Source organism: Nicotiana sylvestris, chromosome 1 (genome assembly GCF_000393655.2).
Source record: "Nicotiana sylvestris chromosome 1, ASM39365v2, whole genome shotgun sequence".
Taxonomy (NCBI): domain Eukaryota; kingdom Viridiplantae; phylum Streptophyta; class Magnoliopsida; order Solanales; family Solanaceae; genus Nicotiana; species Nicotiana sylvestris.
In genome coordinates this window covers 175,750,445-175,763,930 of record NC_091057.1, presented here as the reverse complement: position 1 = coordinate 175,763,930, position 13,486 = coordinate 175,750,445, and the positions used below count along the sequence as shown (strand labels likewise).

The 13,486-nt window shown below is 40.7% G+C and overlaps 1 protein-coding gene across 2 annotated transcripts; it reads right to left on the bottom strand.

Annotated features, from left to right (window-relative positions):
• Nucleotides 1–282: 282 nt before the first annotated feature.
• LOC104250153 (RNA pseudouridine synthase 4, mitochondrial) lies at nucleotides 283–5,991 on the bottom strand. Of its 2 annotated transcripts, none has more exons than XM_009806725.2 (10): nucleotides 5,536–5,987; nucleotides 4,733–4,777; nucleotides 4,443–4,583; nucleotides 4,243–4,290; nucleotides 4,082–4,162; nucleotides 3,382–3,495; nucleotides 3,175–3,276; nucleotides 2,063–2,174; nucleotides 1,281–1,327; nucleotides 283–1,190 (listed from the first exon to the last, which is right to left on the bottom strand). In XM_009806725.2, exons 1-10 carry the CDS (start codon nucleotides 5,974–5,976, stop codon nucleotides 831–833), a joined length of 1,491 nt encoding a protein of 496 aa, XP_009805027.1. In that variant the 5' UTR covers nucleotides 5,977–5,987; the 3' UTR covers nucleotides 283–830. The 2 variants fall into 2 exon arrangements, with proteins under 2 accessions (XP_009805027.1, XP_009805029.1); XM_009806727.2 differs by having other exon boundaries at nucleotides 1,052–1,162; nucleotides 5,536–5,991.
• Nucleotides 5,992–13,486: the final 7,495 nt, after the last annotated feature.

Here is a 13,486-nt window from a genome sequence, read left to right as displayed (position 1 = left end):
TGTTCTTATTTTTTTGAATTCAATTTCTAAAATGAAGACATTAACTGATGTTGCTGCTCGCTTCTTCTCTTTGTGTAACTGCTGCTTGTGTTGATAGCGTAGGTATAAGTTATACCAGAAGGGTATTTTCGTCCAGTCAGGTATAAATTTTTTAAAGGAGTGGCTAAAGTCTAAATACATTGAAAACAGTTGCTTTAAAATAAAAGCCACTGCTTTTAGTGGCTATTTGTGCCGTTCGCCCCAAAAAAGGGACACAAGGCTAATTTCAGGCAATGGATCCAATTCATGCAAGCCCAATTTCACGTTATGGGTAGAGTCCATTGAGGCCTAACCATATAAGCTTCTGGTTTATGAATAACTGGTCTTCAAAAGTATCAACATACAACCACAAGAGTTTTATAACTGCCAACTCTAAAATAACTATAAACCAAGCCAAAAAGAATAGAAGAAATTTGTGGATTAAGAAAACTTTAGTATGCCAAGAAATTGCCAAGGTACATCTGCAGCACCAACTAGAGTAAAGCTTCTGCCAACTTTCAGCGTAATGAAGCATGCTCTCACTCTCTAAAGCAGGAAGTCGGTAGGCCAAGAAACCATCTTCATTCAGCGATGATCTGATTAACTACTCCCAAGTGCCACATTCGTGAATATCGGCCTCCTCACTTTTATCCCTTGTTAGGAGTAAACCCTTGAGGGGAATCAAAGTTCCAAAAGAAAACATGATGTCTTCTCTCAGAAGAAGTAATAATATAACCATATATTCTCCAGTCAGTATCCTCGCTCCAGTTCTGTAGTGCTCATCAGTAGAAGCCAATCCATTCTGAGATAAATCAAGAACTCAAGCAGTCCCAACTTTTTTGCATGTGGGAGGGCAAAGGAGCAACCAGCTTGATACTTTCAACATGTACGAGATCAGCACCTGAAACTACTCGAGCTTGTTGCAAAGCCAGAGAAAAATTGGGCAAAACCATCTCCTTACAGTGAAGATGAAGATGAGGCTGCTTGTCTGAAATACTTCCATTCCCTAAACGAAGGCTGAATGGATCTGCTTCTTGCTCGAGAATACGTGCACCTAGGTTCACAATTGAAGTGGACGAAGACAGATGTTTCAACTTTCTATGAGCTTGCCAACCATACTTGTAATCCCCTACAATTGGCGTCCCTAATACCTCAGCACAATGAACGCGTAACTTCAATACAAAGATAGTGAAATAATCAGTTTCACATTTACTAGCTAGCAAAAGTTGAAGCTAGCATCATAGAAAAGCTGTTCTGCGTACCTGGTGCTTTCTGCCGGTAAGTGGAGATAACTCTAGCCATGTGTAACCTGCAGTTTCAGCAACAGAAAATATATCCATAAACAAAGATGTTTGAGAAGATATGAGAATATATTTATTAAAACTGAAGGAAGAACTTTCTGTCCACCAATACAAGCAACCAGTTCTCTAGAATTGATCCTGTAAATAATGCAAACCAGTAACTATCTTTTAGCATTGGCACAATAACTCTTGTTTAAGCAACAGAAAAATGAAGAATGACCAGGACAATATGTGCCTACGTACATTGTGCAATAAGAAATCTATCCCCCAACAAGTATCTTATGGAGACCCTTTACCATTTCCCAATACAGAATATTCATGCAGTGTGAACAAGCAATGCAAAAATCACATAGGGCCCTACAAGTTTCAACTATCCAACCTATATGTGTTGCCTCCATACTGAATTACTCAAAATTGAATGTCAGTGCTTTTTCCTTGAAATGATTTACAAAGAGAAGTTTCTCTCCTACAGATTACAGGTCTAGGTCACGGGACTTGCACATTTCACATGAATCATTTTAGATCTTCAATAATTGACGACAAAAAAATTAAGTTGAATTCCATCTAAAACCCTTGTGCTTTAAGTAACTGTGCCAAATGTTGTACTGGAATAAAAGTAAGATATCGCAGCCCCCACCCCCCAACCCCACCCCAAACCCTTAGCAAAAGAGGAATTACAACAAGAGCTCTTGCAGAAACTTCTCCGAGTAGCCCAAAGAAAATGGTTAGCATTCAGAAGCAACCTTTTTCAGAGGATCCAATGATCCTATACTCTGTTACGGCAAACTGTGCTGATGGCTCTCTGACATCAGACATAATTGTGATGCGCTCAGATTTTCCATTGTCCAACACCACCTGAAAGATGGAAACAATATGAAATCAAGTTTACAGAAAACTTATTCTGTAGCAAAAATGTTTAACAATGCATTAAACAATTGATGAAGGAGAAAGAAGATAGCAGGTTTGAATTTCAGTTATGAAACACCCCCTCCCTGGTCCAAATAAACCTTGACCCCTTGAGCATTTAAATATCGTTGAAGAGAAAATGTAACAAAGCTAAAATTACGGAAAATATAAACTGATGGACGAATTGTGGCATCACAAGATGTAGTTGATAAAGTCAATCTTGACCAGAGTTCTATAAAGTGTTGGATGCCCTGCATACCAGCATGCCATTTACACAGCAAAAAGGAATCGTGATCAGAGCTCTTTAATGTGTCGTTCTTGTTAAGAAAGTTCTTGTGCATTATGACCTCTCAACTTTCTCTTTCTGCCAGTTTTTCTGCTTGAAAGGGAGAATTTTGACTTAAGCTGAGTTATTGAGGTCCAATGAAATCAGTTGCTCCTGACTCTCATAAAATGGTCTGACATGATAACCTTTTTTCCTACATCTGCCCATGAAACAATATTCCCACTTGCGTTACCACTCAGCCTTGCACCATTCCGTGAAAATTGGGATAATTGATACTATCTAATAAATCCAGGATAATGTAAAAGCTTCCATAGAGACCGTCAAGATTTGTGAAACGTGATGCTACCTCCAATACCCAAGACTCCACCGACACTTTCAAAATGTTAAGGGGCTTCCCCCTTCTTTCCCTATTTGTTATAGAGGGAGCTCCCCTAATTTGTCATAAAAGATGAACTATTTGGTATTGGAATGAAACATATTCAAGGAGACCACCTCTTTTTTGTAAGTAAATAATGCTCAAACAGACTGGACTAATAGAGAATTTTCCAACTATTTCAGGATTGGTGCAGAGTTGATTGATAAGATTGCTTTTTGATAAGATTAATAGATAGATCGTTATACAGGGAGGTGGACAAATACGCTAACAAGATTAGATTGCCGAACCTTTCCCAGTGGTACTGATATTAACCCTTTGGAGCGTCTGGGACATCCTATGACAAGTGCCCAGTACCTCTTCTGCAACACTCTTTTCTTGCTTTCAAGATCCTTTAGAAGTGAAAGGTAATAAATCAGGTTTGGAAAAGCAAATAGACTTCAACCGTGCGGTCATTAGTAAGTTCTCCATAAAGATTGCAAAGAACAACAGTATACCTCAGTTTGTGTGCCAAATGTTTTCTCACGGAAGACAGAATGCAGAACTGAAGCACTTAACTGTGTTCTTCCCATCACCAATATTCCGCTACAATCTCTATCAAGTCGGTGTACCTAATAAACAATAAGCTTGTCCACAGCAGGGCAGACAGACAGATAAGATTCGCTAAAAGGGTATTCAGCACATAAAGATAAACAAGAGGACATTAAGAGTGTCTCCAACATAAGTAGCTGAAGAGAGGGAGGAGCAATTAAACTTGACAAATGGAAGAGCAATTTCCTTATCTTACGCTATAACATCCATGAAACTCATAAAAAATATGAAAGTTTCAAACAACATATATGACATCATGTGCATATTTTCTAGATTTCAGTGACAGATTGAGAAGTTCTTCCTCTAACATCCAACAACAAAGACATGTCTCCAAAGCTGATCATTGCAAGATGCACATACCTGCAACATAGCTTAAATACTAGTAGACTTTCCTAATTTACATCCATTCTACATACATATTTCTTTTCACAGCAATGATTAGAAAATGCTGTGGTGGAATAAAATATAGACAGCTACCACTTGTTAAATATAAATTTTTCATACTACAGCCTAGACACAAGCAAGAGATATTGGTTTGAGCTTTTACTAAAGAAAGAATAACAGGCAATTGAATGAAAAATGTAAATGCTAAACCATGAAACTTACCAGGCGAGGGGCCTCCGAGTACTCATATTTCATATACTTAGCAGCTAGTTCATCTAAACTTCTTTTTATGCCAATTCCACCCTGTCCAAAGTTCCAGTTGCTGTAGCAGGAATATTAAGTTTCACAATCCCACAAAGAGAACTTGGATGTTCACAACTAACCTGAACTGGTAGTCCTGGAGGTTTATTGAGAACAATAATTTCTGGATCCTGAAAATTTTCAGCAAACAGAAGCTGAAGTCAGACTTAAAAAGCACATAGGTTGAGTTTGTCCCCCTCCATATGCTATTGGCCTAGATTGGGGAATGTAGCAGGAAGGGGAAGAGTTGGGAAGTTCAAAAATCAGCTACTAAATTTCAGACCTTATACAATTCAAGGCTATGAAGAAACTTCATTTCTTCTTCACTAGAAGGGTAATCCTCTACTTTGTCGGAGGGAAACTTCTGAACAGTTATTGGAAGAAATATTCGATCCCCAATGTTCATCGACTCCTTGGCAGCAACCTTCAAGAAACATGAGATATCAGATTAAGACTTTGTAAATCCATAAACTGGTCATATAGCAGCAGAAGTCATCTTATGTCAAGAGATGAGTCACATGATATCTTAATTGAGAATCAACAAATAAATCCCGAAAGAGAAATAAATTGTACCCTCTTAGGCCGTTGTTCTTCAACATCAGAAGATTCTCTGCGAACCTGAAACGAGGATATTGCTAAATCAACCATGTGATGTAGAAGACTTGTATAAGGTTTTTTTTTTTTATAAGACAAGTAATACATAAATTCTAGTCAATCTCTTTTCGTGAAAGCTCATCCCAGACATTAGCTTTATACATGTCAAAAGAACAAGAGTTCTCTAACTTGATACTAGTAAGTGTTGAACAACAAATTCCATGTACATATATCCTTATTATCTTACAGCAATTAGCTTTGTCTTAATTTTGGTTTAAAGAAACAACTGCAGAAAAGGAGTTACTAATATCTTAAATAGCTGCACATTAGTGGAACTTATTATGCCTACTAATGGTGACTGACTGTGTGAGGAAATAATCTGCAGAATCAGAAATCTAGAATGAGATCATATACTTGCTTATTATTTGGTCAAATCCGCACGACAACATCTAGCACTTCAATGTTAAAAGACAACGATTCTCTTTTACCTATTAGTTCAATTATAATTCTTAATGACATAAATTATAAAATAAAACAAAATTCCTACAGTATAATTTTTGACAAAATAATCCTAATTAAAGATTATTACTTTGTTGTTCAATTAATAAAAAAATCTTAGAATCTGCATAATGATGATGCAAAAGCAACTTATGGGAGAATGAATGAAATTTTAAGCAAAAAAAGATTGTACCTTCAATATCTTTTCTGATTTAATCCCTAGTAGGAGAATATGTAAATAAACAAACATTAAGAAAATGTAATGATTGTAACATGTTTGGGACCTGTCTTAAGCGAAAAAGCTTCTGTACTAATGACTGCGGCAACTCAGGGCAGCAACGCTGAACCCATTTGAGTGCTGTCATAGTGTTAGTGGATTTGTCCATTTTAACTCCGGCGAGTTCCTTCCCTAAAGCAGCGCCGTTAACGGTAGCAGTAAAAGGTGGTAGAGTGAACCACTTGCCTTTCTTGCTTTCATTCCCATTATTATTATTATTAAAGCCTTGAGCATCCGCTGCTATGCTGGCGTAATTGTATCGACACTGATAAAGGGCTGAATACTGCGTCTTGGCTTCGTCGGAGAACCGCGGAGCGCGGTGGAGGAGTCGCCGCAGTAGGCAAGACTCTGCCATAGCGGTGGTTCTGGGTCGGGTTTTCGGTTTTAGATTCGTAATTGGAGAGGGTTTTGTATGACGAGGGTAAAATTTGCTGAAATAAGCCCTCATCTTTGCGATGTTACAGTTTCATCCATGAACTAATTTTCACTTTTATTGTTTCCTCCGGTCATTAACTGAGGCTTCCTCAAATCAAAAACAGTACAGTAGTACTTTCTGTTTCTCTTTTGAGTTGTTACTTAGTGAGATAGTGTTTACCCTCAAAATCGGATAACAATTTAATTTATACGTGGTTTTAAGGATACGTGATATATTTTGATACAAATTGAGAAAAAAGATTAATATTGAAATCAATGACAGAAAAATAAACGCAAACCACACAAGGTGAACAGTGTTAGCCTTGAAGGTTGGCCACCCTCGAGCCAGAATTTGCCTCAATCGATGTCAGAACAGTGTAGCAAAGTAACAAGAACTAGAAAATAATAATGTATTGCCTTTTGATGCGTGTTACAATTGTATTACAAATAATCAGACATCCTTTATATAGTAGGAGAGTCCTACTTTAGATACAATTCTACAAAAGATAAGAAATCTCATGATTTGCTAATTAGTGGGTCTCTCGTTGATACGTGTCGAGATTCCCTCCATGATACCCGACCAGTTACGGATATTACAGCCTTCAGTTTTTTGGTCTGATAATATTTCCTTGAGCTCGATCAGAGTCGAGGTCGGTTCCGGAGTCACGGGCTCGATTATCTAATCGTACATTGGTTCGCTATAATCTGAGGTCGAGCTTCAACCCATCATGTTTCAATCTCGACCTATCATGCAGTGGACGAGCCCGATTTTGATCGTATGCAGATAGTCCCCTCGTTTTTCGGAGAGTAAACGACGAGAAACGATATGAGCCCTCGATCGTCATCTCGATTCTTCGCGCCAGAAACAACAAAACTAACGAAACGTCTCGTCAGTAACATCTTAAATGGCATTAAATGCTCTTCAGTTACTGGTCGGCCATTTCGGATTTTGAACTGTCGTTTGCAAACTATAAATACCTCCACATTATATCATTCAAATTTTACTTTCAAAACCTCTGCCTTCGTACACTAGAAATTTCTATTTCCCCAAATAACAATTTTCTGATTATTTTGAAATCTCCCTATAAGAACTTCTATTCTTCATCTCAAAATTATTTAGCACATCATTTTAACTTCCTCTCTTTCCTTTAACTTTTCATAAAAAATGGCGAAGACCTCTAAGTCTATTCCCCAAAAAGAAGCTCCTTCTACTTCGCGACCGGCTGAAGAGAAAAAAAGTTCCATCTATTGCTACCGAAGAGAAGACACTAGAGCCTGCTTTGATTATGTTTGTTCCTTTGAGTTGCCCAACCGATGCTGGCTTTAAAGTCGAGAAAACCTCTTCTGTACCGGGTCGATGCGAGCCGGTCTCGAGATACATACGTTCGATCAATGACAATCTCCTCTCCAAGGTCAAGGAAGACCGCAATTAGGCCGGTAAGCACATGGTGGTGCCTGCGCCCGAGGAATCGATTACTATCCACGTGGAGATTTTTTTAAGTGTTTACACTTATCCCTTCCCGTTGGACCCTTTGGATCCGGTCATCGTCGCCTTCTGTAAGAAGATGAGGTGACCCTTGGACAAATTCACCCCTCCTTCTTGAGGATAGTAATTCTTATCCGCTTCTTCGTAAGTAAGATCAACAAGTCTACTTTCATTACCGACCACCTTATGCATCTGTATAGTCTCCGACTCTATCAAAGGGGATTAATAAAGTTTGCCCGTCGGGCCTCTAAGACCCATACTCGAGCATAGACGAGGATCAAGACCGAGGCTGGTTGAGTCGATTCGTTTGAGTGAGGACCTCAGATTTAATCCCGGCTGAAGATATGCCATTTCCCGAGAAATGGAACATGAAACGTAAGTATAATTTTGTGTTTAAAATTTCATTTACTGCCTTTCCCTTTTCCTTCCTTCTTATCGATGTTTCATGGTGCAGCTGTTGCTCAGATGCCAGATGCAATTCCCTGACTCAAGGAGTGGGTCGAGGGCATTGTATCATAGAAGTGCTACTCTGAGCGCTCGTGGCGTAAACTTTTAAAGGGCCATAGGCGGCCCATTCTCATGATGAGATTCTTTCCAAGAACAGACATCGCTTGGGCTTCTTTTCGAGCTTACTCATCTTTTTTCCTTTGTAGGACTTGGGAAGGATGTTGCAATGAGGTCCCCATCCGGTGATGAAGATGTCTTTCCCAAATCACCTGCTCCGAAGCAGGATAAAGAGGAGAAGAGAAAATGGGCTCCGAGTTCCCCGAATTCGGAGAAGCAGAAACCAAAAAAAGAGGCAGGCGGGCAAATAAGGAAGAAGAAAATTCCGAGCTGGTGGCTCGGGTGCGATTCTACGCATTATCGCCTTAAGCCAGGGAGGCTGCTGATGGGCGATGATCGGGGTCCTTGAACCGAAGAGGGGTGAGGACGCCTTGCCCCAAACTGAGAAAGAGGCCACGGCCGGCACTATTTGGGTAGAGGAAAGTGCCCGAAAAGATGCGTTTGGGGTGATTGATATCACCGGGTCCCCTTTATTCTTTGATTGCATGATTAACGAGGCAGACATGCTAAAACAGCGTCCACACGAGAAGCCTCAGGGGGTGGCAGATATCAATCATTTCTTTGAATGTTTAGATTCTACCGCTTCGGAGGATGTCACCAAGTTTGGGGACTTACCGATGCCAAAGAAAGCACTATCTTCTGATGCCAGTGGATCTTCTTCGAGTTCAAAGTTAGTGAATCGGTTCCCGACTCCGAGTGATGATCCTGACCGAAAGCGGTTAATAATTATCTCTATCTCAGAGGACGCCCGGTTCTCTCTGCCCCCCTAGGGTTGCTAGCTATCTTTGGTGCTTGGTGAACGAAGAGGACCAAGCCAAGATGGACGTAGTGGAAGCATCCTACATGTTCAATGAAGCTCAACAGGCATTGAATCGGGTAGCTTCGAGTGCCTCTTTACTATGTACTTTAGATTTTAAGTTGCAAATGATCGTAACACTTTTCTTTATGCTTGTTGGCCTCAGTACTTCATAATGAAACTTTCCTCCTATATATGGAGGAGTTAACCCAACACAAGGTCGAGGTTTGGGAGCTTACTGAGAAGAGGGATACCTACAAGCTTCTCAGTGAGAAACTCCAGGCCGAGCTAGACGTGGCTCAGAAGGAGCATGCCAAATAGGTCAGCAAGTAAGACGAGTACTTGAAGATAGTGATGATGATTTGGACACAGTGGATAATGGTCTGAACCTGCAGGTCAAAAAGAGGCTTGAACAGATTGGGTAGCTCCATGCGGTGGTGGACTCAGTAAAAGCTGAGGTCTGAAAGAAAAACATATACCTCCTAGCCTCAGAAAAAGAGACTGTCCAAGCTCAACTGGCGTCGACGGAGGCCGAGTTACGGGCTGCAGAGAAGAAGGCCTCGACCCGGGCTAAAACAATCGAGGAGATCAGGTCTCAACTGAGCTCGGGGTCTCGAGCCAAAAAAATTTGGCCAATGAACTTGAGGTGGCCAGGTTAGAGATGATGAGGTCAAGGCCGAAGCTGATGAGAAGGTGGCCAGCATAAGGTCGATGCCGAGGCAGCTTAGGATCAAGCGAAATATTTGGTGGAGCACATGAAGTGGCAATCCCGAAGGGAGGCCCTCGAAGAAGTTCAAGCTCAGGGTTTCGACCTGATGGCTGAGATCGAGAATGCTAAGATATCTGAGGCCAAGGCCAGGAAGTTGGCTTATCCCGAGGAGAAGGATTCTGAGGGGTCTGAAAACTCGGATGAGCTCGAAGGTGGTGAATACCCCGAGGGTGAAGATGCTGCCCCCGATGAGGACCAGGACCCTTAGGCCTTTAGATGTTTTTGTTTCTTGTTTGTTGCAATTTTGTTGAGGGCGTTCGGCCCTTGTCAAAATTTTATTGGGTTGTTTGGCCCTTGTAAAAAGAATTGTGTCATGAATATATAAGGCTTTATTTCCCTTTCTCGGCTTTTGAGTTTTTCTCTTTAATTTCTCATTTATATTCACAAAGATCAAAAAGCCTTAGCACGAAATAATCAGTTTATGTTCAAAGGTTCAAACAAACTTTACCTTTACATTAATCTGTTTCTAGGCATTTTGGGGGTTCGGTGTTATCGGAAACTTCCTCCCAAAGTAAGTAGCTGAGATTGTAGTTTGCCGAGGGTAACCTTTAGAACCGGTTATGAAAATTTTTCTTTTTTGAAGGCCTAGTTTTTGAACGGGTCTCGGACGTCTCTGAGCCGTGTTAATATGATTGTAGCCTTTTAGTTCGGGAGTCGCCCAGTGGACCTGCTTTCCCGAGTTATCTAGGCTTGCCTAAGATAACACTCCCCGAGTGGAGATGGTTGTGGCCTTTAAAATTTGAGGGTTGCCTAATAGGTCTTATGCCCTCGATGTCTAATAGCTTGAACTGTCCGAGTTTGTTTTCGGACGGCAGTCCTCGAGTGAGAGAGTGATTGTTCGATCTCAAGTTAAAGTGACCCTTGGGTTCATTACCTTTAGGGGTCGGAAGCAGGAGAAAATCCTTAAGAAATGTAAATAAGAAAAATAATTGCAAGGAAGATACTTCTCTTTATATTTGTGTAAAATAGTCATACATGCGTGCATGCTTTACTCTAGTGTTCAAGCAATCTATGCGGGTACGGTCCGTTTAACCGTTTGTCCCTTACAATAAATCCTACATATCGAGGCCCTTCCATCACGAAGTAATTTCTTTGCTAAAGTCGATATTCGAGGGTAATGCCCCCTAGTATTTGAGGTTGATTATAGAAAGAAGCCTCGAATACTGTTGATGCGATCCTTAACACCGATTCATGATCGGTATTTCATTCTAAGTTAGCACGATCCACTGTTGCCTCGTTAAAAACCTTGCCGGAAAATCCATTTTGGACAAAACCGGTTCAAGGGAAAAGGAGTGCAACGCGTGCTTTCATACCTAAGACTTTGTACGGGTCCTTATCGGTCACCTACAAGTGTTAGTTCAAAATATAAATAAAAGAAAAATGAATAGGGTAGTACCTTAGCGGTAGTATCGTTTTAGGTGAGTTACATTCCAATTGCTCGGTAGTTGTTCTCCGTTCATCGTTCCGAGCTTATAGGATCCTTTCCCGGTGACCTCGAGAATTTGGTACGATCCTTCCTAGTTCGGACCCAACTCCCCTTCTTTCGGATTTTGGGTGTCTAGTGTGACCTTCCTTAGTACTAAGTACCCGACGTTAAAGTGTCAAAGTTTGGCCCTTCTATTGTAATATCTCTCTATCGTTGCTTTTGGGCAGCTAACCGAACAAGGGTGGCTTCGCGTCTTTCATCCAATAGTCCCAAGCTCATCTTCATGGCCTCGTCATTTAATTACTTTGGTGCATATTGCAATCCGATACTTAGCTCTTCAACTTTGATCTATATTAGAGTTTTGGCGCCGTAAACCAACGAGAACGGAGTGGCCCCGGTACTGGACTTCGAGGTAGTACGATATTCCCATAGGACTTCGGGTAGGATTTCCTTCCATTTTCCTTTGGCATCGGTCAACCTTTTCTTAAGGTTTTGGAGTATGGTTTTGTTGGCCGATTCGGCTTGTCCGTTCCCACTAGGGTGATAAGGTATCGATAGGATTCTTTTAATCTTATGATATTCGAGAAACTTGGTCACTTTGATACCAATAAATTATTTTCCGTTATCACACACGATTTCGAATGGCATTCCGAACCAACATATGATATGGTCCCAAATGAAGTTGATGACTTCCTTCTCCCTGACCTTTTGGTACGCCTGTGCTTCGACCCACTTAGAAAAATAATCAGTCATAAATAAGATAAATTGAGCCTTACCCGGTGCCTATGGATGAGGGCAGACGGTGTCCATTCCCCACTTCATGAATGTCCATGGCGATCGTACCGAGTGCAGCAATTTCCCGGGTTGGTGAATCATCGGAGCATGTCTTTGGCATTCGTCAAATTTTCGTATGAATTCCTTCGCATCTTTTTCCATGTCGATCCAGTAATAGCCGTCTCTGATTATCTTTTGAACCAATGATTCGGCGCCTGAATGATTTCCGCAGGTGCCCTAGTGGACTTCCCTCAAAACATACTCGGTATCTCCTAGTCCTAGATATATTTCTATTGGGCTATCGAACATCCTTTTGAACAAGGTTTCGTCCTCGAACAAGTTGAATCGAGTTGCCTTTGTGCGCATGACCATCAATTCTTTTGGATCTGAGGGAAGTTTCCTGGTCTTCAAATACTATGCGTATTTATTTCTCCAATCCCAAGGTAAGCTTGTGGAGTTTATTTCGGCGTGACGTTCTTCCACTACCGTTCTCATGAGTTGTATGACTGGCCCCGAGTTGAGCTCGTCATCTTCAATAGACAACCCTAAGTTTGCAAGTTCATCGGCCTCACTATTTTGATCTTGGGGTAAGTGCTAGGGCAGTGCATGAATCGGATCGGATTTAGCACATTTCGGATTCGAATTTCGGATTTCGGATTCTAGAAAATGCAATCTGATTCCGATCTGAATTATATCGGATCGGATTTCGGATCGTATTATTATGCCTCAAAGTTAAACTAATATGTATATTTTCTTTATAAAAGAGGCAACACATTAAGAAAAATTCATGTTTATGCAATTATGAGAGTACTATGGTGCTAATATAGCTAAATCTAGCAATTGTAAAGGTAATAACTTGAAGGTTGATGTAAAGGAAGTATTGACTATCCAAAATTAAAGTGTAGTATTTATACATGCCGTAATAATTTTGAATTTCGGATCGGATTAAAATATACCAATCCGAATTCGATCCGAAATCCAAAATTTTAATAAACACAATCCGAAATCCAATCCAATCCAAAATTCGAAATTCGAAATTGGATGGATCAGTTTGGATTTTGGATATCCGATCCGAATGAACAGCCTTAGTAAGTGCTGCAAAGTCCACTCTTTGAGTCGATGTAACGTTACATGCAACTTATCTAGGTACCTTTGCATTTGTTTTTCTCTGACTTCGAACATTCCATTAACTTGGTTCTTCAAAATGAGGGAGTCACACTTAGCTTCGATCACCTTTGCCCCCAAGCTTTTGGCCAGTTCGAGACCTGCAATCATGGCCTCATATTCGACCCCGTTGTTATTCAATTTCACAGTTCTAATGGATTGTCTAACTATATTTCCTGCGGGTGGCTTCAGTACGATGCCAAGTCAGGATCCCTTTGCGTTCGATGCACCATCCGTAAAGAGAGTCCAGATTCCTGAAGATGTCCCCGAGTTTACCAACAACTCTCTTTTGACTTCGGATATTAGGGCCCTCGTAAAGTCGGATACAAAAGCTGCCAAACTCTGAGACTTAATGGTTGTACGAGGTTGATATTCAATATCGTATCCGCTGATTTCTATGGCCCATTTGGCCAATCGTCCAGAGGTTTATGCATTATATTTCGTAATGGGTAAGTTGTCACAACACATATAGGATGGCACTGAAAATATGGTTTCAGTTTCCTAGAGGCACTTAGCAAAGCAAGCGCCAATTTTTCTAGGTAAGGATATCTAGTTTTGGCCTCAC

Excerpts from the sequence above, each read along its gene's own strand:
- LOC104250153 (XM_009806725.2), bottom strand. The coding sequence starts at position 5,976 with ATGAGGGCTTATTTCAGCAAATTTTACCCTCGTCATACAAAACCCTCT. Across the intron at positions 3,277-3,381 it reads CATTTGGCACACAAACTGAG|GATCTTGAAAGCAAGAAAAG; the intron begins GTATACTGTTGT and ends TCACTTCTAAAG. Across the intron at positions 1,328-2,062 it reads CATTGGATCCTCTGAAAAAG|GTTACACATGGCTAGAGTTA; the intron begins GTTGCTTCTGAA and ends CTGAAACTGCAG.